Source organism: Pelodiscus sinensis, chromosome 20 (assembly GCF_052426305.1).
Source record: "Pelodiscus sinensis isolate ZL-2025 chromosome 20, ASM5242630v1, whole genome shotgun sequence".
Classification (NCBI taxonomy): Eukaryota; Metazoa; Chordata; order Testudines; family Trionychidae; genus Pelodiscus; species Pelodiscus sinensis.
Genome location: NC_143071.1, coordinates 30187899 through 30215137, shown reverse-complemented (window position 1 = coordinate 30215137; position 27239 = coordinate 30187899). Strand labels below are relative to the sequence as shown.

The window sequence follows — 27239 nt, the reverse complement described above, 5'->3', positions numbered from 1 at the left end:
AGCAACCAACAAAGTACCCCCACTATGTCACAGCTCCCCCCGAGGTGATGGTCAGGGACACTGGAAACCCTCTACAGGGCCCTTAGGAAGGAGCTGACCAAGCCTGCCAAATCCTAGGAGGGGCTGCAGAGAGAGGACTGAGGCTGGTCCATTTTCGGGGGCTGTGTTGCTGTCTTTCCTCTCTCTGGCTCTGGGCGGGCCGGGGTCCCAGAGCCCTGACGTGCTGCACGAAGGGGCAGCAGGCACAGAGGCCCGACCTGCAGGCGTGCTTGGAAGGTGCAGACCTTGTTTCGTACAGGCTGCTCACTCACTTGTGCTGGGCTTGGTGGAGCCCAGGGTAGCTGAAGTGCTGCTGCTGCTGCTGCTGGCTGAGGATCTGCAGCTGCAGGAAGAGCTGCTGCTGCTGGAGGAGTCTTGCATAGGCTGAGTCCATGGGTGGAGGAGACTTCTCTGCTTTCTGGTCAGGCGGGATGTACTGGTGATACTTCAGCTTCTTCACCTTTGGCTTGGTGTCCTTGGGCTTTTTGTGGCGGCTCTTGCTATCGCTGGATGGTTTTGGCTGCGAACCAGGGAAAAGAGCAGGGTTAGCTGGGAAATCAGCTCTGGAGCTGGACTTGCCCAAGTGATGACTCGTTCGCAGTCCTGACTGTAGAGACCTAGAGCCAGAGGATGGGCACTTCCTTCCCCGCCAGGGCTCTGCCCACATGCCTAGGCCCCAAGTCTGGGTCTGCCTCTAAGGGGGTGCCTGCACTAGCCAGCTCATGGCCACACGGCTGCGGCAGCACCGCCCGGTGGCCGGAAGTCGGCGTGTGCGAATGCTTTTTGTCAGAACTTCCACCCCAACGAGTGGGTTTCGATCCCCTGCTGACAGTGCAGCGTTCACACTTGCATTGGCCATGGCAAACCCTGGTTGCTCACTGGGGGAAGGGTAAAGCACCCGGGAAGGACAAAAGTTTTGTCGAGCAGCTGTAGACACAGCCTCAGTGACGAACCCCAAAGTGCTCCCCATCACACCCGAGGTACCAACAGTGTCCAAGCAGCTGCCCTTTGGGGGAAAATTTTCCATTCCCAGTTTGTATCCTTCTCCCTGGAGCTGGCGGGGCTGCCTTGGTCTCAGAACCCAGAGAACTGGCCAAGCGGAGTCTGTCCGAATGGCTTCTCCCACAGTTCTACGTCTTCACCCTCATGGCAGCTCGTCAGTGGAGTAAGGCGCCTGCAGACGGAGCCGCACACCAGTCCTGGCGTCTCCTGGGCGGAGCGCGACAGTCACTGGCTTCACTCGTTTGATTGAAAATTCTTGTGTGCGATTGTCTAGATTATGACGGTCAATGGAGAATGAAGGGGACTTGCAGTAAACTACGCAGAGAGCGGCCCTGGGGCCTTTTCCATGGGGTGCTTTTCAGGAAAGATTTTGCACCAAAATTGCATTCTGGTTTTGAGCAGCCGTAGAGCTGGGCCGGACAATTCAAAATGTAACACGCTGGAGAAAAGCCAGATGTGATTTGAATGGAAATTCTCTTGGAAAAGGTTTCCATCTTTCAGCCAGCTCTCCCGCCACAAACAGGCCATTCCCGACGGCAGCCTGGGGCTTCCGCCCCATTCACTGGAGTGGGAGAAGGATACGGGCAAACCCTCCTCCGACTGCAGGCGGAAATGAAAAATCTACGCAGGCCCCTAAAATGCCAAGTCCCGTGAGCCTGCAGTAAGGTGTGTGTGTCTGTCTGTCTGTCTGTGTCTGCAAGGGCCATCCGGTTCAGTGTGTGTGTGAGTGAGTGTGTGTGTGTGTGTGTGTGTGTCTGCAAGGGCCATCCAGTTCATTCTGTGTGTGTGTGTGTGTGTGTGTGTGTGTGTGTGTGTGTGTGAGAGTGAGAGAGAGAGAGAGAGAGAGAGAGAGAGAGAGAGCTGGTTCCCTCTAGTTTAAACCTTTGGTGGCAGCTCTATCCTCTATCGTTTAACCATATAGTGGAGTGTTAATTCCTCAGTCAATAAACCCATGCTAGTGTAACCCTGGGTGGTCTCCAGTGGGAATTTTTTGGGGTAACAGAGACACCAGGTACCACGAAATAACCCAGGACCCACCCCACAAGAGGAGAGGGGGGAAGCCACTCCTAATAGTCTGTAACTTTAAAGAAAACAGGTCATCCTTGTGGTCCCTAAAAGACTAGCAGATTAATGTGGCATAAGCTTGTGTGGGTAAAAACCACTCAAAGTGGTTTTTACCCATAAAAACTTATGCCCAAACAAATGGATTAGTCTTTAAGGGGCCACAAGCATGCCTCATTGTTTTTACTGGAAAGAGAGAAAGGAGACGGTATAAGCCATAGCTTGGAGGAAGATCGATCGATCTATCGATCTATCTAATCCTCTCGACCGTGCTGTTCTACTACTGTGTGCAGTATGCAGCAGTATCCAAATCCGCTCTTCCTGTGGACTGGGACAGGTTTGAAGAGGCCCGTAGGTGCTAGGCAGCCTGGGGCAGGGTTTCATTGCTGTGGGTTGGAACTGGCTGCTAATATGCTTTAAGAAAATGCAGCTCAAGGCCTTGGCTGGCTGGTTCTTTCTTTGCAAGGGGGCAGAGCAGGGATGTTACCTTCACGGCTGCCGGCACCAGGAGGGGAGGGCTCTGGTGGCCATTCCTCTGCTTTGGGCTTTCGCACTGGCTGTTCTGCACTGTCAGGTCAGTGATGAGCTTTTCCGAGCTGTGGGAATGATCCTGGAACCAGAGCGAGTCGCCATCAGCACCTGGTGCCGAACTCCCAGCAGTACAGGAACCGCCCCTCTCCAGGCACAGAGCCGGTGCCCTGCAGGGCGTCCCCACGGTGTGTGGCTGACTGGCTTGAGGCCGGTGGGGTCCTGCACCCCCGGCGGGATGTCACACTAGACCAGCTCGGCGCGATGGCCGTGGACACGGCGGGAGGGGCTAGTACCCGAGTGTGCCCCTCGCATCTCAGCTGGGCTAGACTCAGGGTGACTAGCCCCTACACCCCCTGTGCCAGGGCAGCCAGCCTGTCTCAGCCTCCCACTCCTGGAGCAGAGCCCCAGGGTCCTGCACAAGTCAGGGGTGCAGCGCCGAGAGGGTCTCCTTGGGCGCTCCCACTCTTTGCCCATGTCCAGCCCTGGGAGCAAGGGGGAGCATGGATGAGGCTCGAGGCCTCCTCTGTTCAGTGTCAAACCCCATGGACGGCCCAAATGCAGCCACTGGCCTCGGGCTGGGCTATCCCCGGGCAGCTGGGGGCGTCCTGCCACAAGCAGTGCAAAGCTCTGGCGCCCCAAGAGCCAATGGCCAATTGACATGGCCCAAGCCAGCCCAGCCTCGTGCGCAGAGGCTGCTCTGTCAAGCAGAGGGAACAAACGAAGACCCAGGATGAAATCTTGCGCCCAGCTGGAGCCCGGCAGCCATCACCTGCCTGGACTGTCCCAACAGGCAGCTCGAACGGTGCCATGCCCTCCCCCTTCCCAGCAGGAAGACAGGGAATTCTCCGTCCCTGCGCCCTGCCTTGCTTTGGATGTGCCTGACACCAGGGGTGTTTTATCAGCCCGCTACAGTTAGACAAACTGCATGGACAGTCGTTTGGCCACCTGCCCCAGTGCTTGGAAACTGGAGGTCCCCGCTGCCAAGTACGCCATGTAACAAAGCCCTTGGAACGGAGCACGGCTGCCTGGCCAAGAATCCGTCCCTGGCAGGGGCCCAGCTGCTCAGGAGCGTTTGCAGAACACCCCAGTGCTCTCCCCGCGGATGCTGTGTGTCTGCCTGCTGCCCGGGCCCTCGGAGGGGACTGGCCCAGGGTCCGGGCACCAGCCCACGTCACATGCCACTGTCTCAGACGGGGACAGAGCCGCAGCAAGGCCCAGGGGTGACGCTCCGGGCAGCTGGACTGGCAAGCCACGTACGCCAGCTCTGGGCTCACGCTGTGCGGCTGGAGTCAGTGACAAACCCAGCTCTCCAGCCGCGCTGTTGGGGAGGAGCCCTGCTGCGAGCCAGGTCTGCTGCCTGCTGCACCACTCCCCTTGCCCCTGCCAACCCTTGGGTCTGGAAAGCCTCCTCCTGGTGTGCCCTCCCACGGCTTCGCCGCCGCCCGGCCTGCCGGCCCAGGGGGAAAGCTGCAGATGCCCTGGCAGCTGCCCAGCCCACAGGCACGCGAGGGGCTAGCGGATGCAGCCACAGCCACTGGCCCCATGAGACAGGGCAGAGGGGGACCCTCGGCAAGGCATTTGCAGCCTGAGACTGTAGGGGCAGGAAGCACGAGAAGCCTGTGGCTGCCAGACTCCGTAGCACCCCTGGCAGGCTTGGGCACAGCCCTGCAGAGGGATTCTTCTGGGGCACGGATCTGGCATCCGCACGCGGCTTTCCGCTCCACAGACCCTGCAAGGCCTCCCTCTGGGGCCTGCCCAAGCGCTGGGCCCCTGCTCTTCCCACCCTACCCAGCTCCCCTGCATGCCCCAGAGGCGAGAGCCGCTTGGTCCCTCAGCCCGGATACAGAGCAGCGCAAGAGCTGGAGGAACCAGGAGGCAGTTGGCTGAGCCTGGCAGGCCCATCTCTGCTCTCCTTGTCAGCCCAGGCACTGCTGCCCCATCTCCATTCTACAGAGCAGGGCCCAGGGCCGGATCCTGAGCCATCGCCGTCGGTGGGACGGGCTCCTGAGGGTGCGCTGAGGCAGAATCAGCCCCCTCCCTCGCAAGCACAGGCCCCCAGGCCGTGGGGGCGGCAAGGAGGCACCTGCTGTGCGGACACAGGCGTTGGGGGTTTAAAGCCTGCACTTGACGGCACCACGGCACGTCTCAGCACCTGTCCTGCAGGCCTGGAGCTGGGCGCGCCGTTCGACCCCCTGCCCCCCACGAGGCTGGAGACACAAGCTCTGCCCGGTGGGAAGCCCCGCCTCCAAGGCGGGTTAGTTGGAGGGTTTCTATTTCTCGCTCTAACCCCCCCCCCCCCCCGGATTCATTGCTTTTTACTTGTGTGTGGCCGGCGAGTGACGTTCCGGTGGGTCCGTGGCCCGGGACGCCCTGCCCAGGCAGCGTGCGTGAGAGAGGGAGGGAGGGAGGAGCTAGCGCTCAGAGCCAGGAGCAGCTTTCACGGGGGCTCTGCACAGGACCCAGCAGTAAGTTCTGAGCCCCGAGCACCACCTGCCCCGGGGCTGGGTGCCCCCCGGGAAGCAGGGTGTCCCAGCGTGCAGCGTGCCCGTTGGGCAGAGGGGACAGGCTTCCCCAGCGGGCCCCCGGCCAAGCCTTGGCCTGTCCCACAACACGGCCATCTTTACCTGAGTTGTCCCTGATGGGGCAGAGGAAATGGCTTCTGAGGTCTTGGTGCCTGCTGGTGATTCTGAGGAGCCCTGCGAATCCTCCCTCCTGGCCAGCTCCGGGGACAGGCCATCGTTGCTGCTGTCTTCTTCAAAGGCAAAAGCATCAGCTGGCTTAGAGAAGCTCCCCTGGGCACCTTCGCAAGTGAGACAAAGGCAACGGGTCAGGGGCACATGACCAGAGAGTCCGAGCAGCGTGTGCCATGACCCTTCGGCTTTACCACGCCACACAGCACCGGGCTGGTCCCATGCCTGCTCCAGTGGGGGGGGGAGAATTTCGATGGAAGGAGCAATAACCCCAGGAACGGTGCCCTGATTCTGTATGGGCATGTTGGCTGACCCCGGCACGGCACGTCGGCTAACCCCGGCACATCGCCTATCCCCAGCCCATCTCCTAACCCCGGCACGGCACGTCGGCTAACCCTGGCACATTGCCTATCCCCAGCCCGTCTCCTAACCCCGGCACGGCACGTCGGCTAACCCTGGCACATTGCCTAACCTTGGCACGTCAGCTAACCCCGGCACATTGGCTAACCTTGGCACGTCGGCTAACCCCGGCACATGGGCTAACCCTGGCACATGGGCTAACCTTGGCACGTCAGCTAACCCCGGCACATGGGCTAACCCCAGCACATGGGCTAACCCCGGCACATTGGCTAACCCCGGCACATTGGCTAACCTTGGCACGTCGGCTGACCCCGGCACATGGGCTAACCCCGGCACATTGGCTAACCCTGGCACGTCGGCTAACCTTGGCACGTCGGCTAACCCCGGCACATGGGCTAACCCTGGCACATGGGCTAACCTTGGCACGTCGGCTAACCCCGGCACATGGGCTAACCCCGGCACATGGGCTAACCTTGGCACGTCGGCTAACCCCGGCACGTCGGCTAACCCCGGCACATTGGCTAACCTTGGCACGTCGGCTGACCCCGGCACATGGGCTAACCCCGGCACATTGGCTAACCCTGGCACGTTGGCTAACCCTGGCACGTTGGCTAACCTTGGCACGTCGGCTAACCCCGGCACATGGGCTAACCCCGGCACGTCGGCTAACCCCGGCACGTCGGCTAACCCCGGCACGTCGGCTAACCCCGGCACATGGGCTAACCCCGGCACATGGGCTAACCCCGGCACGTCAGCTAACCTTGGCACGTCGGCTAACCCCGGCATGTTGCCTGAGAGCCTCAACCTTCTGCAGCCGCAGCTCCCTCGCTGCCAGCCCCAGGGAATGGCCACCTGGCAAACGCACCACGTGGCCACTCTGCCTTGGCCAGTGCGCTAGGTAACTCGAACAGCCTGTACCCCTGGGTGCACCCTGCCTGTGCACCCTTGGCACTGAACAGCCAAGGAAGGGTAGATTCAAGGGCGCGGTGCCCAGGGAGGCAGGCAAAGCTTCTCCTGCTTGTTCTGCTGGGGAGGCACCTTCAACTCAGTGGTGGGGCTCCTCTGCCCATTGGGGAGCACTGTCTAAGAGAGAGCCTCGCTCAGTGCATGCCTCGGCACCTGGGCCGCACCCCTCACTGGGCAGGGCCGCTCCACCAGCCACAGACTGCCGTGAGCAGGGACTGCGGCCCCTCCCATTCCCGAGCGTGCAGCAGGATTTGCTGCCTAAGGCCGGCACAGCCTGCACCTCTGCCGGCAGGACGGAGGCTGGCGAGAGCCCGCACGTCTGAGCTCTGTGGCCATGGAGGATTTCTTCAATGATAAGGTCTGAATTTGCAGACCAAGCTGTGATCCGCTGGAGCTGAGGCTGAGAGCACATGTGACTAAGCAGGGCCAAACCCCCGTTCCCACTGTGCTGCAATTGCCCTAACCCGCCATGTTTTACGCAACAACGCTGAGCTGCGGCAAGGTGCTCGCCAAACTGCTACTGGGCAGGTGCTAGCCGGAGCGGTACCGGTCCCGGGCAGACACAGGAGCACGGCTGGCCCGGGCAGGTGCTAGCTGCGGCTGAAAGGGAAGGAGCAGTCCCAATCCTGCCACCTGCATTTCCTAGCGCACAGAACCCAGGGTCTTTCCTTCCACCCCCGCAGGCCGGCACCCGGACCCGGCGCCCCGAGTGGGAGAGCAGGGCGCTGTGCCGCAGGCCGGCCCCCGGACCCGGCGCCCCGAGTGGGAGAGCAGGGCGCTGTGCCGCAGGCCGGCCCCCGGACCCGGCGCCCCGAGTGGGAGAGCAGGGCGCTGTGCCGCAGGCCGGCCCCCGGACCCGGCGCCCCGAGTGGGAGAGCAGGGCGCTGTGCCGCAGGCCGGCGCCCGGACCCGGCGCCCCGAGTGGGAGAGCAGGGCGCTGTGCCGCAGGCCGGCGCCCGGACCCGGCGCCCCGAGTGGGAGAGCAGGGCGCTGTGCCGCAGGCCGGCGCCCGGACCCGGCGCCCCGAGTGGGAGAGCAGGGCGCTGTGCCGCAGGCCGGCCCCCGGGCCCGGCGCCCCGAGTGGGAGAGCAGGGCGCTGTGCCGCAGGCCGGCCCCCGGACCCGGCGCCCCGAGTGGGAGAGCAGGGCGCTGTGCCGCAGGCCGGCCCCCGGACCCGGCGCCCCGAGTGGGAGAGCAGGGCGCTGTGCCGCAGGCCGGCCCCCGGACCCGGCGCCCCGAGTGGGAGAGCAGGGCGCTGTGCCGCAGGCCGGCGCCCGGACCCGGCGCCCCGAGTGGGAGAGCAGGGCTCTGTGCCGCAGGCCGGCCCCCGGACCCGGCGCCCCGAGTGGGAGAGCAGGGCGCTGTGCCGCAGGCCGGCCCCCGGACCCGGCGCCCCGAGTGGGAGAGCAGGGCGCTGTGCCGCAGGCCGGCGCCCGGACCCGGCGCCCCGAGTGGGAGAGCAGGGCGCTGTGCCGCAGGCCGGCGCCCGGACCCGGCGCCCCGAGTGGGAGAGCAGGGCGCTGTGCCGCAGGCCGGCCCCCGGACCCGGCGCCCCGAGTGGGAGAGCAGGGCGCTGTGCCGCAGGCCGGCCCCCGGACCCGGCGCCCCGAGTGGGAGAGCAGGGCGCTGTGCCGCAGGCCGGCCCCCGGGCCCGGCGCCCCGAGTGGGAGAGCAGGGCGCTGTGCCGCAGGCCGGCCCCCGGACCCGGCGCCCCCAGTGGGAGAGCAGGGCGCTGTGCCGCAGGCCGGCCCCCGGACCCGGCGCCCCGAGTGGGAGAGCAGGGCGCTGTGCCGCAGGCCGGCCCCCGGGCCCGGCGCCCCAAGTGGGAGAGCAGGGCGCTGTGCCGCAGGCCGGCGCCCGGGCCCGGCGCCCCGAGTGGGAGAGCAGGGCGCTGTGCCGCAGGCCGGCGCCCGGACCCGGCGCCCCGAGTGGGAGAGCAGGGCGCTGTGCCGCAGGCCGGCGCCCGGACCCGGCGCCCCGAGTGGGAGAGCAGGGCGCTGTGCCGCAGGCCGGCGCCCGGGCCCGGCGCCCCGAGTGGGAGAGCAGGGCTCTGTGCCGCAGGCCGGCCCCCGGACCCGGCGCCCCGAGTGGGAGAGCAGGGCGCTGTGCCGCAGGCCGGCCCCCGGACCCGGCGCCCCGAGTGGGAGAGCAGGGCGCTGTGCCGCATGCCGGCGCCCGGGCCCGGCGCCCCGAGTGGGAGAGCAGGGCGCTGTGCCGCAGGCCGGCCCCCGGGCCCGGCGCCCCGAGTGGGAGAGCAGGGCGCTGTGCCGCAGGCCGGCGCCCGGGCCCGGCGCCCCGAGTGGGAGAGCAGGGCGCTGTGCCGCAGGCCGGCGCCCGGACCCGGCGCCCCGAGTGGGAGAGCAGGGCGCTGTGCCGCAGGCCGGCCCCCGGACCCGGCGCCCCGAGTGGGAGAGCAGGGCGCTGTGCCGCAGGCCGGCCCCCGGACCCGGCGCCCCGAGTGGGAGAGCAGGGCGCTGTGCCGCAGGCCGGCCCCCGGACCCGGCGCCCCGAGTGGGAGAGCAGGGCGCTGTGCCGCAGGCCGGCCCCCGGACCCGGCGCCCCGAGTGGGAGAGCAGGGCGCTGTGCCGCAGGCCGGCCCCCGGACCCGGCGCCCCGAGTGGGAGAGCAGGGCGCTGTGCCGCAGGCCGGCGCCCGGGCCCGGCGCCCCGAGTGGGAGAGCAGGGCGCTGTGCCGCAGGCCGGCGCCCGGGCCCGGCGCCCCGAGTGGGAGAGCAGGGCGCTGTGCCGCAGGCCGGCCCCCGGGCCCGGCGCCCCGAGTGGGAGAGCAGGGCGCTGTGCCGCAGGCCGGCGCCCGGACCCGGCGCCCCGAGTGGGAGAGCAGGGCGCTCTGCCGCAGGCCGGCCCCCGGGCCCGGCGCCCCGAGTGGGAGAGCAGGGCGCTGTGCCGCAGGCCGGCGCCCGGACCCGGCGCCCCGAGTGGGAGAGCAGGGCGCTGTGCCGCAGGCCGGCGCCCGGACCCGGCGCCCCGAGTGGGAGAGCAGGGCGCTGTGCCGCAGGCCGGCGCCCGGACCCGGCGCCCCGAGTGGGAGAGCAGGGCGCTGTGCCGCAGGCCGGCCCCCGGACCCGGCGCCCCGAGTGGGAGAGCAGGGCGCTGTGCCGCAGGCCGGCGCCCGGACCCGGCGCCCCGAGTGGGAGAGCAGGGCGCTGTGCCGCATGCCGGCGCCCGGGCCCGGCGCCCCGAGTGGGAGAGCAGGGCGCTGTGCCGCAGGCCGGCCCCCGGGCCCGGCGCCCCGAGTGGGAGAGCAGGGCGCTGTGCCGCAGGCCGGCCCCCGGGCCCGGCGCCCCGAGTGGGAGAGCAGGGCGCTGTGCCGCAGGCCGGCGCCCGGGCCCGGCGCCCCGAGTGGGAGAGCAGGGCGCTGTGCCGCAGGCCGGCGCCCGGACCCGGCGCCCCGAGTGGGAGAGCAGGGCGCTGTGCCGCAGGCCGGCGCCCGGGCCCGGCGCCCCGAGTGGGAGAGCAGGGCGCTGTGCCGCAGGCCGGCCCCCGGGCCCGGCGCCCCGAGTGGGAGAGCAGGGCGCTGTGCCGCAGGCCGGCGCCCGGACCCGGCGCCCCGAGTGGGAGAGCAGGGCGCTCTGCCGCAGGCCGGCCCCCGGGCCCGGCGCCCCGAGTGGGAGAGCAGGGCGCTGTGCCGCAGGCCGGCCCCCGGACCCGGCGCCCCGAGTGGGAGAGCAGGGCGCTGTGCCGCAGGCCGGCCCCCGGACCCGGCGCCCCGAGTGGGAGAGCAGGGCGCTGTGCCGCAGGCCGGCGCCCGGACCCGGCGCCCCGAGTGGGAGAGCAGGGCGCTGTGCCGCAGGCCGGCCCCCGGACCCGGCGCCCCGAGTGGGAGAGCAGGGCGCTGTGCCGCAGGCCGGCGCCCGGACCCGGCGTCCCGAGTGGGAGAGCAGGGCGCTGTGCCGCAGGCCGGCCCCCGGACCCGGCGTCCCGAGTGGGAGAGCAGGGCGCTCTGCCGCAGGCCGGCGCCCGGGCCCGGCGCCCCGAGTGGGAGAGCAGGGCTCTGTGCCGCAGGCCGGCGCCCGGGCCCGGCGCCCCGAGTGGGAGAGCAGGGCTCTGTGCCGCAGGCCGGCCCCCGGGCCCGGCGCCCCGAGTGGGAGAGCAGGGCGCTGTGCCGCAGGCCGGCCCCCGGACCCGGCGCCCCGAGTGGGAGAGCAGGGCGCTGTGCCGCAGGCCGGCGCCCGGACCCGGCGCCCCGAGTGGGAGAGCAGGGCGCTCTGCCGCAGGCCGGCGCCCGGACCCGGCGCCCCGAGTGGGAGAGCAGGGCGCTGTGCCGCAGGCCGGCCCCCGGACCCGGCGCCCCGAGTGGGAGAGCAGGGCGCTGTGCCGCAGGCCGGCCCCCGGACCCGGCGCCCCGAGTGGGAGAGCAGGGCGCTGTGCCGCAGGCCGGCCCCCGGACCCGGCGCCCCGAGTGGGAGAGCAGGGCGCTGTGCCGCAGGCCGGCCCCCAGACCCGGCGCCCCGAGTGGGAGAGCAGGGCGCTGTGCCGCAGGCCGGCCCCCGGACCCGGCGCCCCGAGTGGGAGAGCAGGGCGCTGTGCCGCAGGCCGGCCCCCGGACCCGGCGCCCCGAGTGGGAGAGCAGGGCGCTGTGCCGCAGGCCGGCCCCCGGACCCGGCGCCCCGAGTGGGAGAGCAGGGCGCTGTGCCGCAGGCCGGCCCCCGGACCCGGCGCCCCGAGTGGGAGAGCAGGGCGCTGTGCCGCAGGCCGGCCCCCGGACCCGGCGCCCCGAGTGGGAGAGCAGGGCGCTGTGCCGCAGGCCGGCCCCCGGACCCGGCGCCCCGAGTGGGAGAGCAGGGCGCTGTGCCGCAGGCCGGCGCCGAGTCACCGGGCGCTCTGCAGGGTCAGCGCATTTGGCTGTGGAATGGGGCCCAGTCCCCGCCTGGCTGCTCTCTCTGGGCGCTGCTGAGCTGCAGCCTGGAGGCCATTTGCCCCGGTGAGAGCAAGTGCAAAATGCCACTTTTCGGACTGGGGACCCTTCTCCATGCCCTTTGCGGAGGCAGGGGGCACCAGACCCGGCCAACACACCGCGGCCCACAGCCCCACCACAGGCGTTCTCATCCCCCCAGGCCTCCGGCCACTCTGGGCACGTCAGCACAAGCACAAGACCAGCCGGCCAGCCACGCAAACACCAGCTGGGCCCTGCTGCACCTGGCTGTCGCCTGAGCCTGGACTGGCCTGACCCCGCTGCCCAGGGAACTGACCCTGCTTGGGCTGCGGGAGGCGAAGCTGCCGGTGGAAGCTGTTCCTTCTCCTTGGTCCTTAGCCACAGGCGGGCTGGGCTGTGAGGCATGGCGCGTGGGGGGATGTGGAAAATAGGAGTCTCTTTCCAAGGCAGCTTGACGGGAGACATTGCTGGGAGCCAGCGTCAGCGCCCTGTCTCCTCCGGGAGCAGGGTGGGAGAAGAGCAGCCAGGCTGCCACTGGAGGCTGCTTGCAGTCAGTCCGATGAGCTAGTGTAGGGGCTGCCGTGGCTCCCCACTTCCTACCGGTCCCTTCCTGCAGACGCCTGCCTGAGTGCCCAGCCCCTGCCCCGCAGGCGCTGTCCATACACGCACCCACCTTTGATGGCTTCCTTCACAGCCGAGTCAACGGGAATAATATTCTTCTCCACCAGCTCCAAAGGGCCTGGCCTGAGAGCAATTTTTTCATTGAGATCATCTGCAAGTCGGGCTCTTTTCAGCTTCATCTGAGTAGCCTGAATGGACCCCTCTGCGGCTGATTCTAAAAGGCCAAAATGGAACAGTTTTTTCCCAGCCCTGCTGGACCTGTGCTCTGGGTACAGAATGCTCAGCCAGCAAGAAATTCCCCTTCCGGGATCACGGCTACACCGAAGCGCATGGCCGGTGGAAGCGGTAAACAGAGAGAGAAGCCCCAGACAAGGACCAAGTGTCTCCACAGGCTTCCTTTGCCGCGGTTTCCAGGGCGGGCATCTCCGTTCTCAACTAAAAGATTTCTCCCCGGAGGTTCCAGCCTTGCAGACTCAGCCTGGGACCGCGGAGTAACGCCGGGTCCTGTCTGATCAACAGTCGGCAATGAAACTTCATTGCAAGCCGTGGGTGCGGCAGGCGCAGAGGAGATTCCAGCCCCTCTCCCCGCACAGCGCGGGCTCTGCCGGCCCGACGGGAGCGAAATATTGCCGAAATATTCGAGTGCACAGAAAGAACCGGACTCTGCTCCTGGGGCTGTTTGTCCTCCCCTTACAATCCTCTCGGACACGGCCACGCGCTGATTGACTGACGCTCACCCCACTGTCCAGGGCCTGCACCAATGAACCAGCCATCGCCTGCCCCTGCTCAATGGCTGTGCCAGGGCAGAGTGCTGTGGAGCGGCACCTAGCTCCCTGCCAGGGAACGTGAGGGCCCGTCACCCCTGCCTGGGACCTGCAGTTTCTTACTCCAGCTCATCTCCACGTCTTCCCATGCCCCCTCCTTCCTCCCCGCCCCACCGGAGCCTTTTGCGAGGGCTCCATGGGGCCTGGTCTCTGTGGGGGACAAGGAGGCAGGGATGGGGTGTCTGGAGTGAGACTAGGTTCCTGGCGCTTTGGGGCCAGCCCCCTGGGCTCCACAGCCGGCCATGGAGGCTGTTGGGAGAGGCCAGGAGGAGGTGCCACAAGTCCCCTGCAGTTCTCATGGCCATCACACACCCAGTTCTCTCTGTCTGGAGACCAAACCCTTCTGCTGACCCTGGTGCCAAGCACTGTCAGTCCCGGGATGCGGAGCAGACAGACCGCAGGTCCGACGCCGGCTCTCGGGGCCTGCGAGGGCTGCACTGGGCACAGTATGAAACACCTGGTGCTGTGATCCTCTTACTTGGTCTGGTTGCCACCCGCATCCGGAGCCAAGTAGCCCTGCAGGTTCATCTTGCAGGGAAACCGGGCCTGGGCCACAGGGGAGACGGAGCGTTAGAGGGTGTGCGAGGAACAGCTCGTTCAGCCTTACCTTGCAAAATGTGCATATTGACCAGGTCTGGATGCTCAGGCCTGCTCCGGGTCTTGTGCTTTAGGTAATCTTCAGTCTGCAGGACACAAGTGCAGAGAATATTAGACCACCAGCCCCAGCCAATACGTTCACCCTGCTGGTTTGGCTGCTCAGCTGCTGGAATTGTCGTCTTTTCGCAGGAAGAAAGGAAACCTGCTTTTCCACCGAGTGAGCGGCTAAGTGGTGCCAGGTACGGGCCAACACGGGGACAGAGACGTGCTGAGACACAGGGATGCCCTGACCGTTCAGCGATGGCCCAGGTGTGGGGCATGTCTCCTGATCAGCTGTTTGTCGGCTCAGCGCGGCAGCCATGTAAATTTAAATGAAGCGGCGATTATTTAAATCGCCGCTTGGTAGCCTAATCTACATGCCTCTGGCGACAGAGGCATGTAGTCTAGACGTACCCTAATATTCATCTGCCATTTTGTTGCCTAGTCACATGGTTTGGTGAGAGCCTTTTGAAGCTCTTCGCAGGCTGCTTTGGACTTAACTATCTCGAGCAGTTTAGTATCATCTGCAAATTTTGCCACCTCCCTGCTTATGCCTTTCTCCAAATCATTTATGAATATGTTGAACAGGATCAGTCCCATTTTGGACCCTCCAGGGGCACCACTCGTTATCCCTCCATTCTGAAAACTGACCAATTATTCCTGCCCTTTCTCTCCTGTCTGTTAATGTGTTCTCAGTCCATGAGAGGACTTTCCCGCTTATCCCTGACATCTCGCTCCGCTTAATCCCTAAGTCACATTTTACAAAGTCATCACCACGTCTCTCCCCAAACTCTCTTCTGCATGCAGTAAATTGCAGCCTGCTCCCAGCTAGACAGGTGCCAGCTTGCACATATTGCTCCTGACTAGCCAAGCATTTGGATCACACTATTACTTTTGCCATTCTGTCTCCCCCATTCCCGGTCTGTCCTGTGCTAACCTGCTCTTGCGCCTCCATGCTTCAGAGCACAGATTGTTTGATGTTAGGAAGAAACTTCCCCTGGTAAGTTATTCCATAATTGTCCTTCCTCTGCAGCCTCTGATGCAGATGACTGTGAGAGAAAACACACCAGAGCAGCTGGGTGGAGGATCCAACCACACCCAGATTCCAGTGCAGCCATGTTTCCTGGTGCCTTGTGCTGGCTCAAGCAGCATCTCCCTCGTTGGCGCTACTGACCCACCTCTTCCGCTATGTAGTGCCAGGAAGGGCCGAGAGGAGCCAGCGCTACAAGGAATGTGGAGTTTATGGGCTAGATGGGCCCAGGGGCTGTGGGCAGACCTCTCGATTCACTGTTCACTGTGGCTGTGTCTAGACTGCATCCCTTTTCCTTAAAAGAGATGCAAATTAGACACAGCGCAATTGCAAATGAAGCAGGGATTTAAATCCCCCCTGCTTCATTTGCATAAACATGGCTGCCGCTTTTTTCCGGCTCGGAGCTTTGCCGGAAAAAAGCGCCAGTCTAGACGCGGATCTTTCGGAAAATAAAGCCTTTTCCGAAAGATCCCTTATTCCTTTATAAGGCTTTATTTTCCGAAAGATCCGCATCTAGACTGGTGCTTTTTTTCCGGCAAAGCTCCAAGCCGGAAAAAAGCGGCAGCCATGTTTATGCAAATGAAGTGGGGGGGATTTAAATCGGATTTTTACTGAAAAGGGATGCAGTCTAGACACAGCCACCGTGTGCAGTTCTGTGGGATCCTGTGCTCTGAAAGACCTCTGGGGTAACAGCTGGAGCTGCTGGATTCATTTAATGTAGCTAATTTCACATTCTAGGCTCCCAAAGAGAGAGATTCCTGACTCAGCCCTCTAATCTAGGGGTCTGTCCACAGCCCCTGGGCCTGCCCCGGGCGCGTGGCACCCCTTACCTCTTCAGTCAGGCGCCCCCCCATAGGTTGGCACCCTGGGCACCTGCCCGGCTAGCCCCCTCCCTTAATCCAGCCCTGAGCGGGAGAGGTGGGTCAGTGGCACAAAGGAGGGAGATGCTGCTTTTAGCATCAGTAGAAGCAGAAAATATTGGGACACTCAAAAGATGGCATTAGTATCAGGTTTCTAGACCCAGTTTGCAGAGCATGGAATTTGCAGAAGATTCAGGTAAACAGCCAAATGTCATCTGGTTACTGCCCTAACACAGGGTGACCCTAGAAACCGGAGGATATTTTTGCCATGCGTTGTGCTTTTTAGCATGCGTGGAGAACAAAGACATTTGGGGCACCCCACTCACAGCCCTTCCCCAAGGCAAGTAGCCAAAGGCAGTGGAAGTTTCTGGAGAATGAGACAGAGACATTCGTGAATACTTGAACAGTAAAATATGATACCTCAAGAATACTTTAAATTGCCTGAAAATTCCTGCACGTGCTAGTTTTTCATAGGGAGGTTTTGTTTCTACCTTAGTCCTTGATGATTGCATGAAACAAACACTCCTGTATTAGTTCACAGGATCACTCCTAAACATTTCAAGTTAATTCCTTCACATAACATGCCTGTTTACCGAGCTGTAAACAACTCTCTCGCAGAGTAACTGAATGAATTCCTATCTTCTGTTATGAACCAGCCAGGGCCAGCCCTATAAAACAAGATAGTCCCCTCCTGGTGTAGCCACGCTGCTATTATTGCTCTGTATGCGGCATGAACCAACTATTAATGGAGGTGACATGGGGAGAGACATGAGGGCAAAAGAGAAAACAAGGGTTGTTGGGGATTAGCTGGTTTTGGACTGATGCGACAGAATCAGCACACCAGAGGTTTGGTCTCTACTGTCAACATTGCAGGTATCTTATTTCTCACTGGTGAGATTTTTCTAACTGTTGTCTTGGTCTTTGTGCTTTGTGAGCTGGGCCCCAGGCAAACAGGAGCGGGATGTGAACCCTGGAAACCCTCCTAGGGTGTGTTTACACTTTGAGCTTGGGGTGTGATTGGCAGCCAGAGGAAATACCTCCGATTGAGCTAGCATGTTAAAAGTAGCACAAACAAAAGACAGGACTATGCAGCACTTTAAAGACTAACAAGATGGTTTATTAGGTGATCTTAGTCTTTAAAGTGCTGCACTGTCCTCTCTTTTGTTTTAGCAAGTCCAGACTAACTCGGCTGCATCTCTAGTACTAAAAGTAGCACAGTCGTGGCAACATGCATGGTGGAGGGGCTACCCGCCTGGAGTTCACGTCTATGGTCTCGGGTTGGGCGGCTAGCTCCTCGCCATGGCTGCCGCTGTTTATAGTACACTGCCCTCCTACCGAGGCGGAGCTGGGGCCGCAGTGTGCGCTGTGGGGGGCGTGGAAAGCCGACTTGGTTCCCTTGGCAGCGCTGAGAGGTGCCTGAGGCGGGCTCCGGAGCTGGGGCAGCGTGAGCAGAGCCCTCAGCTGCCAGAGGGGTTTGTGCTGCAGGGCCAGGCTGCCAAGCCAGAGGTTAGGGCTTGGCTGCCTGATGGCAAGTGTGACTTGTTTGGGAACAAGAAAGGGCATCTCAGTTCCTCCCTGGATCCTTGTTCAATATTCAGGGCTCCACCCCACTTCCCTTTCTGCCAAAGTCCTGCACTCCACAGGCACCCCCAGTCTACCTCCTGCCCCCCGTCCCTCTCAATCCCCCTCCCCCTATTTCTCTGACTCCCTATAGTTTCTTAGCCTGGTTCCTAACACCTTTTCCATTTCCATTCTCAGCACCTACACGCTTGCCTGGGCCCGGCCTGCCTCAGTCTGAGTAAGGGGCCACGATCTTCCTTGCAAGCCACCTGGCTCCAGCCCCGCAGGTAAGCACGGGAAGCGTGGGCTGCCTTAGATGGGCAGTCACACGGTCAGACAGAAAGGAGAGGCGGCTGGGGATGACAAAAGGCACGGTGCTTTTCAGGGAAGGGTTTGCACCAGAATTGCATTCTGGTTTTGAGCAGCCGTAGAGCTGGGCCGGACAATTCAAAATGTAACACGCTGGAGAAAAGCCAGACGTGATTTGAATGGAAATTCTCTTGGAAAAGGTTTCCATCTTTCAGCCAGCTCTCCCGCCACAAACAGGCCATTCCCGACGGCAGCCTGGGGCTTCCGCCCCATTCACTGGAGTGGGAGAAGGATACGGGCAAACCCTCCTCCGACTGCAGGCGGAAATGAAAAATCTACGCAGGCCCCTAAAATGCCAAGTCCCGTGAGCCTGCAGTAACCCCCCCAGAGCTGGAAGAAAGAGGTAGGTGTGTGTGTGTGTGTGTGTGTGTGTGCGTGCGTGCAAGGGCCATCCGGTTCATTCTGTGTGTGTGTGTGTGTGTGTGTGTGGAAGGGCCATCCGGTTCATTCTGTGTGTGTTTGTGTGTCTGCAAGGGCCATCCGGTTCATCGTGTGTGTGTGTGTGTGTGTGTGTGTGGAAGGGCCATCCGGTTCATCCTGTGTGTGTGTGTGTGAGCAAGGGCCATCCGATTCATTCTGTGTGTGTGTGTGTGTGTGTGTGTGTGTGTGTGTGTGTGTGTGTGCAAGGGCCATCCGATTCATCCTGTGTGTGTGTGTGTGTGTGCGCAAGGGCCATCCGGTTCATTCTGTGTGTGTGTGTGTGTGTGTGTGTGTGTGTGTGTGTGTGTGCAAGGGCCATCCGGTTCATTCTGTGTGTGTGAGTGTGTGTGTGCGCAAGGGCCATCCGGTTCATTCTGTGTGTGCGTGTGTGTGTGCGCAAGGGCCATCCGGTTCATTCTGTGTGTGTGTGTGTGTGTGCGCGCGCGCGTGCAAGGGCCATCCAGTTCATTCTGTGTGTGTGTGTGTGTGTGTGTGTGTCTGTGTCTGCAAGGCTATCCGGTTCATTCTGTGTGTGTGTGTGTGTGTGTGTGTGTGTGTGTGTGTGCGTGTGCGCGCGCGCAAGGGCCATCCGGTTCATTCTGTGTGTGTGTGCGTGCGCAAGGGCCATCCGGTTCATTCTGTGTGTGTGTGCGTGCGCAAGGGCCATCCAGTTCATCCTGTGTGTGTGTGTGCGCGCAAGGGCCATCCGGTTCATTCTGTGTGTGTGTGTGTGTGTGTGCGCGCAAGGGCCATCCGGTTCATTCTGTGTGTGTGTGTGTGTGTGTGTGTGTGTGTGTGTGTGTGTGCGTGCGCGCGCGCAAGGGCCATCTGGTTCATTCTGTTTGTGTGTGTGTGCGCGCGCAAGGGCCATCCGGTTCATTCTGTGCGTGTGTGTGTGTATGTGTGTGTGTGTGTGTATGTGTGTGTGTCTCTGCAAGAGCCATCTGGTTCATTCTGCGTGTGTGTGTGTGTGTGTGTGTCTGTGTGTGTGTCTCTGCAAGGGCCATCTGGTTCATTCTGCGTGTGTGTGTGTGTGTGTGTGTGTGTGTGTGTGTGTGTGACTGTGTCTCTGCAAGGGCCATCTGGTTCATTCTGTGTGTGTATGTATGTGTGGGTGCGTGCGCGCGCACGTGTCTACAAGGGCCATCCAGTTAATTCTGTGGGTGGCTGGGGGGGCAGAGTTTCTACATGGGAGGTAGAATTAGGACTTGCAGGACTTGGCAGTGACGTGGGGCTCCCTGGGTGGGTCGGGGCCCTATTGTAGGGCCATACACTGCAGCTCCTCTCCTGCTGGGCTGGAGCTAAGCCTGCTAAGGACTTGCGGAGAGCAGGGCTTTGCGGTGAGGGCAGCATCCGGGTAAGGGCTCTCCGGGCGCCGGGCTGGCTACGCCGGATTGCACGGGTGGCGTTTGTTACAGGTTTCCGTGGGGGGGAAGCCAGTGATGCCAAGAGCAACGTTGCCCGTCTCCACGCGCTGGTGCCCTGGCGTGAGCAGACCGGGGGCTGTAACAGTCCAGGCAAAGCCTGAATCCATTTCTGCAAATGTCTGCAAAGGAAAGGCAGCGGGGGGAGGGGCTGTCTGAAGGCCCTGGGGATGCCGGGGATCCTCTTTGCTACCCTGGAGGCCCTCCATGAGCTGCACCCCATGGCCGCTCCTGCTCTCCATTCACACGGGCAGCGTGCAGCCGCGGGCCATGCTGCGGCCAGGCAAGAAGCTGCGTTGGCGTCAGTGGAAGCAGGGTATTAGGCCCAACAGCTACAGTGCTGCTCTGTGCAGCCCCTGTCAGTGCCCCGACTCGGCGGAGAGCACACAACTCCCGTCCGACGCACGCGTGCAAGAAGTTACCTTGGCTCGCTCCGGGGTCTCCCTTTGCTCATGGAACGCAGGTGGGCTTTGCAGGGCTGCAAGAGGAGACAGAGGCACAGTCAGCAACGGGATCTGAACAGTAGCTACCCAGGAGCTCACCAGAGTCTCAGGGAGGCCGTGGCAGGGGAGCAGAGGTATGGAGAGCAGCAGCCACAAGGCAGAGAGATGGCGCAGGCTGTGCAGCTTAGCGCTCCATAGGGAGCTCTTTGTGGGTCCCAGCACCAGGCCTCAGAGCAGAGTGGGGGGCAGAAAGCAAAGCGTCGGTGCCCACAGGAGCGGACCTCGTTACGGGACCCTGGCAGCAGGAGGCCCTGCAAGCGGCTCAGACGGCGAGGCCCCGTCCAGGGCACGTGGGAAAACAAAGGGATCGCGCCGTTCTTCGCTCGGGCTGCAAGCGTCGGTTAAACACGGGACTCAGCGGCTTCCATTGTGTGCTCCGCTCCCCTCCCCGCACACCAGCCACCCTCTGCTCCTCGGCAGCTCCCACCCTGCGGCCTTGCGGCTCCCTGCGGCTTCTCTCCAGCTCCCTGGGAAAGGCTCTGGGCAGCTGGGCTGTGGGCCTGGGGAGCCCTACGTGGGCACAGGACCCAGCCTGGGAGCCAAGGTGAGCAGAGACCCTCTTCCCACAGGCGCTTGGTTCCCCTCCAAGAGGGAGGCCAGGAGAAGGGCATCTCCCCAGTTCCATTTCCCCTGCCTCAGCTCGGCTGGGGGGTCCCTGTTGCACATGCTAAGGCCCACAGCTCTCCAGGCCTTACATACAGCTGGGGGAGTCACTCCTGAGAGCCAGTTTTGATTATTTCTGGGCACTTCCAAATGCCATTCAGCGCTAAGGGCTTTAGCATCATCTCGGTATCAGCTCCTGGGACTGGAGGGCACGGAGCCTGTTCCCAGTGCGGCATCTGGAGCCTGACGCCAAAGCTCAGCCAGAAGTTCGTGCTGTTTGGGGCTGAAAACCGAGGTTTCCAAAGTGCAGAGACCAAGGCAAGGCCACAGTTTCAGATTGTCCCCCATTGGCTGGGCATAGATGGAGCAAGAATCAGTCTTTTCGGGTCTGCAGGGAAATGACTCGGACATCTCCTGGGTTCCTGCACTGCAGGGAGGGGACATTCGAAAGGGAGGGGCTGAGGGGTCTGTTTCGTGTCGCTAGCGTGCTGCCCCGTCCTGGAGAGGAACAAACAAGGGGATAGAAATTCCTTTAGCACAGGGCTCAGACCTAGCACCCCAGAGTGTGGTAGTGAATGGGGAGCTTGAGCAGAGCAAATAAACGTGGGGGAAGAAGGGGGAAGCCAAAGGGAATTTGGGTGGTTTGGCTGGTGGAAGGGGATGGATCCAATGAAAAAGTGGGATGGACCTCAGCTAAGTTCAAAGGGCCAGGGAACCTTTTCCTAGTTCCAGCATTTCAAGAGCGGACAGACAGACAGACAGACATGCTCGTATGATTGTGGTGCCGTGCTGTGGTGAGCAGCCATGAGGACAGTGTTTTAGCCAAAAGCAAAATGAAACGAGTGAACAATACAACGAAGTAAGTCCGGGACGTTACTTTTGATAGCCCAGGTCGCTACCAAGTCCTAGTGTTATGAGGTTTCTCTGGGCAGCACCTGACCGGGTCACACTTCATGTCGTGCTATTCATAAGGAACGTGTTGCAGAATTTAGTCATTTACCAAGATTTTGGAGGAATTATGTGGCTGCCGCAGCTTGTATTAGTCTGCAAAACAAACAAGAGTATTGCTAGCGTTGGTTCTTCAGACACCACGTCGGGGCAGATCTGTGAGGGCTTGGAAGTGCAGGTGGCTTTGCAGAAGAGGGACGAAGCTGCCTTGCTTGACGCACCAATTGGAGGACTAGATTGTGCCTTCATGGCACAGCCCGGTGTTTGGGAGAGTCTGGGTGGCAGAATCGGGCAGAATTCTACTGGGGCACCTGGAATCAACCTCTTAGCAGCAGCTGGTCCAGCCCCAAGTGCAGTGCATGGCTAGCTCCTTCCCTGCCCTCCCCTTGGGCCAGCTGGCAGAGTCTGGCCGGTGGCTTGGGGCTGGCCCCTGTGCAGGTTGCTAGGGGAAGACTCCGTCCATTCTCGCCCCCTTTGGGTACACGCCCTTTGTGGAGCGAGACCCACGTGCCGTTTGGGAGCCTCCTGGCTTTCTGGCACATGCCTCCCTGCAGTTCCCCGGGGCAGTGTGCCTAGCGCAGGCCTGGAACACGTGCACCCGGGCGAGACGTTTGGTCAGGCCCCCCCCCCCCCCACCCCGTGTCCTAGGTCTCCTGGTCGCTAGGGGCAGATTTGGCTCAGTTACCTTAGTGTGAGCCCAGAGCTCCCCTCACTGACTGCACCAAGGCTGAGTCTCTGCTCATGGTCATCTGTTGTGCTCTGAGCCAGGCTGAGCTGTGACCTGGCACCATCCTCAGCTAGGGGGAAGGGAGAGGCCTGTCTGTAAGCCTTCCTCTCTCTTCGGTCCCCGCCCACCCCGGAGGCTGCAAGGCCCTGGCGGTTGCCTCCCTCCATTGCCTCTGGAACTGATCGCAGACAGCATGAGGCTGTCCCCTCGTGGCACCGTCTGTGTATTTGTTTGAGGCTTTCACTTTAATGCTCTTTCAGTAAATGGTAACAGGACATTATAGGAATGGATCAGTTATAAGGATGGTCGGGGGGCGGGCAAATTCTTTGCAGAAGAATTATGCCAGCAGAAAATCTGGCTCGGGGATTTTAAATTACCCTTGTCCAAAATCCAGGACTGACAATGCCTGCTCTTGGGCAAGTTTCAGGCTTTAGGCCTGCTATCTCGTGTCTTCTTAACAGTGCTGGGTCTCAGAGAGGAGCTGTCTAATATCTGCCATATATGTGAGAGAGTTTGTCTGTCTGTCCGTGTGTCCATCTGCAAGTCCATTGGTTCAAGAACTCCTCCTAAACCTTAAGAGCTAGGACCACCAAATTTGGCATGCAACTTCCTCTTATAACTTAAAACAAGGTCAGATTTCGTTTGTGCCAGGACAATGGGATGTGCCTGGAATTCAGTAGTTTCTCATAAAATGGAAAGGAAGGGATCTGGTAGGAGAGACAGTTCTCCTGTAGATGGGCCACAAGGGGGAGCATGGGGACTGGGACAGCTCTAACCCCACTGGGCCAGCAGGGGTGGAGAATGGGACAGCTAGCTACTATATATTGTAGGGAGTTTGTCTGTTTGTCTGTCTGACTCCCACCCAGGGACATGCAGCCCTCTCCCGCTGGAGCTGCAGCAGCCACGGAGAGGCGCTTCTCACCTGGCCTCAAGCTGCTGCAGTGACAGAGGGCTGGGCTGTCCTCTCTCCCCGGGGCAGCCTGCACCTGGACCCGCCTCCCCCTCCCCACCCCGGCGAAGCGATTGAAATGAAGAAAAACAAAACGTATTTGAGTTAAGGCCCTGAGCAATGTCGAGGAGCAATCGTATCCAGCCTGCTGCCTTGTGGGTCCCAGCCCTTAGTAGCACGGCACCCAGGTTTAAAGAACAGCTTTTTGGTAGATTGTAGACCGCACGTTTTGGGCCTTCCAGCCCCACCTCATTCCACACTCACCTCAGTGTATGGAATGAGGGTCCATTCCATGTGCCCCTTCAGGAATTCAGTGTACACACGTGTGCTCAGTGCCAGCAGAACAGGGGGACACCACTAGGAACAGAGCCCTCTTGTTAGTGCACGCTCATTGTGCATGCACAACGCATGCGTTCAAACCCTCTGCAAGCTGCACTGGTGAACGGTGCAGCACCCCCTCGCTGTTACATGGCCTCTGTCTGCCCTGGTGCTGCTCAGAAATGGGCACGTTTGTATAACAGCAAAAGTGTCTTTTGTTGTCTTCATTCGCAAAAATGACTGAGCCATTTGAGCGCGCAGTCTCTCCCCACGTGGCCCCTGGGCGGGGCCTGCAAGACGCCAGCGCAGAAGGGGAGAGGGGGACAAAGCTCTAAGCCAGGGGAACAGGCCTGTGAAGTTTCTGCGCCAGAGCCAGTGCAATGCAGGCAGGCCCAGCCTCCGAGCAAGGCGAGTAAAGCGGATGCCTTGGACCCCGCACGTTCAGGGCCCCACACGGCCCAGCTCCTGGCCCCGCCCACCCAGCTGCTCACTCGCTGCCCTGATTGGTGAGCCACGTGGCCGTGCGGCTCAGCCAACCACAGCGTGGGCCCCGCGAGCTCGTTGGCCGGGCCCGAATGCAGGACTAGGTTCCAGTTTCTAAAGGGGCAGGTGCCCCATGCACTCATCCCATCAGGGGAGTTCTGTGCACAGACCTTTGTGTTCACGGAACACCAGCCTATGCACACGCACTGGGACGTTCTGCACGCTCCTCTTGAACGTGTCCCTTCACAACTGTGGGCCTTTCCTCTGAGAGGAGATATTCGAGGTGGCACAGCAAACTGGCACCGCCACCAGCTCTTGCAATTCTATCACAAGTCTGACAATGTCGGGGGCGTTGCTTACAACCCCAGGCTCTTGGATTTACATGTGAATCTCAATTTGCATTAAAAATAAGAAAGTCCAGACTTCCTGTTTTCTGAGCAACGCTTGAAGGTATGAACCTGCCAAGCTCAAACCCAGAGTGCAAATCAAAAGGACTCAATATTTATGATGCCAGCCTCATTCTTTGGGGCCTTACTCCTGAGTGCTGCCTGCCGGAGGGGCCATACCACGCCGACTGGCCTTTTGTTGCTAACAACACCGATTGCGGCCTCGTGAGAGCAAGAGAATGAGAGCGAGCAGGCGGGGGAAGTGCTGGGAGATGGAGAGCGGAGAGCAGAGAGCAGAGACCGTAGTGCTCTCTTTGGCTGGGCCTGAGGGCCGTGAATGGGCGTCCATACCATAAAGCAGAGCAGCCAACACCAGAGCCAGAAGTGGATGAGCCTTGCGCAGCTGCAGTCCTTAGCGGGAGAGGACAGAGCCTTGACCGGGGCCATTCCGGCTCCTGTGCTCTGTGTCCGTGACAAGGCACACGGGAGGGCTGAGCTGGGCAGTGCAGGTGCCGCTTTCATTCTTGCCTTGCTAGCCCAGTGCTGTTGGCTTTGGCTTTGGGAAGCACGGGGCGACAGCCAGTGCTGCCTGGGTCCCACCAACGGCCCCTGGCGAGGAGGCCTGGGACTCAGAGCAGGGCAAAGCACCTGAGTGCCCCACGCTGGCCGGGGCCCAACGTGGATGGGCTTAGCTGGGGAGGCAGCACAGGGCTGGCTCTCGGGAGATGCACTGATTCTCCAGGCTGCCAGCTGGCCTCTGGCTACGAACCTGCTGGGGCCTTCGGGCTGCACCGGGGAAAGGGCTGGATGTGCATCCCATGAGGCAGCACAGTCCCTGCTGGCTCCCAGGCTGTACCTTGTGCAAGGCTCCGGGAAGCCAGCTCCTTGGTTTTATTGACTCCTGCCTCTGGGAAATGAAGCAGCTGGCTGAGCTGCCCGGCGCTGCCCTGGGACAGAGCAGCTTGAGATGTGGACAGAAACCCTGAGCACTTTCCCCGCCCGTTCCGGGAACTTCAGTCCAGCAGAAAATCCAGATAGATCCCCGCAACCTGCTATGGGCTTGCCAGCCTCTGGGCCTGAACGTGCCCGATAACGAGCAGGTCCAGGAGAGCCCCGGCATTTGGCAGGTTCAGAGGTGATACCGGACTCCAGCTCTGACCATGCAGCGACCTGCGTGGCCCAACCGCGCCTGAGCCGACACTGGAGACGTCGGACGGAACAGGAGGTGACCGTGTGCAGCCAGAGAGCGGGACTTTCCAAAGGATGACGGTGAGCAGGCCAGGTCCTCAGCAGCGTACAGTGGAGCGGCTCCGCCGACAGCCCACTGTGACCCTCCAGACAGGGTGTAGTACAGCTAGGGCAGTGTGGAGGCAGCAGGGCGTACTCAGCCCAGCCTGCCGGCCAGGGGGGAGCATGGCACCCGGCCTGGGGGGAGCCTCTCAGGCAGCAGGTGGCTAGCGCAGCATGTGCAGGAAGAACTGGCAGCTTTGCTTTGGTTCGCTGGCTTGGGGCAGAGGGAGGGAGACCAGAGGCCCCGATTTTATAGGGACTGTCCTGCTATTCAGGCTTTGTCTGATATACGCCCTGCCCCGCGCCTCACATGGGCGCTCTGGTGACCCTGGAGAGTGGCAGGTGGGTACTCACGTGGCATGATGCCCTGGTCTGCCAGCTGCTCACGGGTTCGTCTCTGCTGGAGCCGTAACTGTAAAACTGAGAGAGAAGGAGCGTCAGGAAGAGATGGGCGCGTTGCCTGGGCAGGTCGTTCTCTGCAAACAGCCCCATAGCAGAGCATTCAGCGACACGCCCCTTTCTGCCACCGAGGGGGAGAGCCAGGCTTTCCCGTAGCCCCGGAAAAGAGGCACCCCCGGGATGGAGGGGTGTGCCAGGGAGCTCCTGCCAAGCTGTGGTCTGTTTGATTCAATAGCTGTGTCTGGAAGGCAGCGTCCCACTGGGGCCGAGCGACCAGCGGGAGAGAGGGCACAGACAGGGCCTCTTAGCTGATCCCCATTTAAAGAGCATGAAAACTCTCCAAATGGGCCAGCGGTGGACCCGATACTGCAGGGAACCTGTCGCAGAGCACAGAGTCCTGAGCTGTCCCATCAGTCGGGGGGGGGGGGGGGGGCTGCAAGGTTTCCATCACGGTGTGTCTGAAAGGAAGGGATGGGGCCGCCCTGGTGCCCCACCCCCGTGCAGGGAATGTGGGAGCCCCTCAAGCCCTGCTCGGGGCACAGAGGGGGCCTCTATTGAGAAGGGGAGCTCTCGTAGCACACGTGGAAGTGGGGCTGCCACCTGTCTATTCACACAAACCCAAGCACCCTTGCCCCGCCCCTGCCCTGAGGCCACACCCCTTCTCCACCCCTCTCTGAGGGCATGTCCCAGCTCACTCTGCCCCCCCGTTTGATCACCCCCGTCACTCACAGGCACTGATGGGGCAGAGGCTGGGATATAGGAGGGGGTGGAGGCTCCGAGTGGGGACAAGAGCTCTGGAGTGAGGAAGAGGGTTCCGGGCTGAGAATTCTGGGGCAGGGAATCAGAGTTCATGAGGGGGTGCAGACTCCGGGAGGGAGATTGGTGCAGAAGGGGGTTCAGGGCTGAGGCAGGAATTGAGGTGTGGGAGGCGGCTTGGGGCACAGGAGAGGGTGTGTAGGGTTGGCTCCAGGAAGAGGCTCAGGGCTGGGGCAGGAGGTTGGGGTGTGGACTCTGGGATGTTGGTGGATTGGGGGAGAGGCAGGAGATGCACTATCTGGGGTGGGGAGACACAGGAGGCGTGGTATCTGGGGTGGGGCGTGGCAGGAGGCGTGGTATCTGGGGTGGGGAGACACAGGAGACGTGGGATCTGGGGTGGGGAGACACAGGAGGCGTGGGATCTGAGGTGGGAAGAGGCAGGAGGCGTGGTATCTGGGGTGGGGAGAGGCAGGAGGCGTGGTATCTGGGGTGGGGAGACACAGGAGACGTGGGATCTGAGGTGGGAAGAGGCAGGAGGCGTGGTATCTGGGGTGGGGAGAGGCAGGAGGCGTGGGATCTGGGGTGGGGCG

The 27239-nt window shown here is 62.2% G+C and overlaps 1 protein-coding gene across 5 annotated transcripts in view; it reads right to left on the bottom strand.

Moving 5' to 3' along the window:
* The window catches only part of MYOCD (myocardin), a 59834-nt gene that overhangs the window by 11236 nt on the left and 21359 nt on the right, over positions 1 to 27239 (bottom strand). For 3 of the 5 annotated variants that reach the window (XM_075903444.2, XM_075903440.2, XM_089772003.1), the window contains exons 2-8: positions 25849 to 25914; positions 19710 to 19765; positions 13596 to 13671; positions 12217 to 12378; positions 5259 to 5434; positions 2591 to 2713; positions 312 to 559 (exon numbers count right to left, since the gene is read on the bottom strand). In XM_075903444.2, the coding sequence (XP_075759559.1) occupies positions 312 to 559; positions 2591 to 2713; positions 5259 to 5434; positions 12217 to 12378; positions 13596 to 13671; positions 19710 to 19765; positions 25849 to 25855 (848 nt within the window). In that variant the 5' untranslated portion in view covers positions 25856 to 25914. Of the gene's footprint in view, positions 1 to 311; positions 560 to 2590; positions 2714 to 5258; positions 5435 to 12216; positions 12379 to 13595; positions 13672 to 19709; positions 19766 to 21270; positions 21438 to 23281; positions 23375 to 25848; positions 25915 to 27239 lie in introns of all 5 variants that reach the window. The other 2 variants (XM_075903445.2, XM_075903446.2) reach the window with 2 other exon arrangements.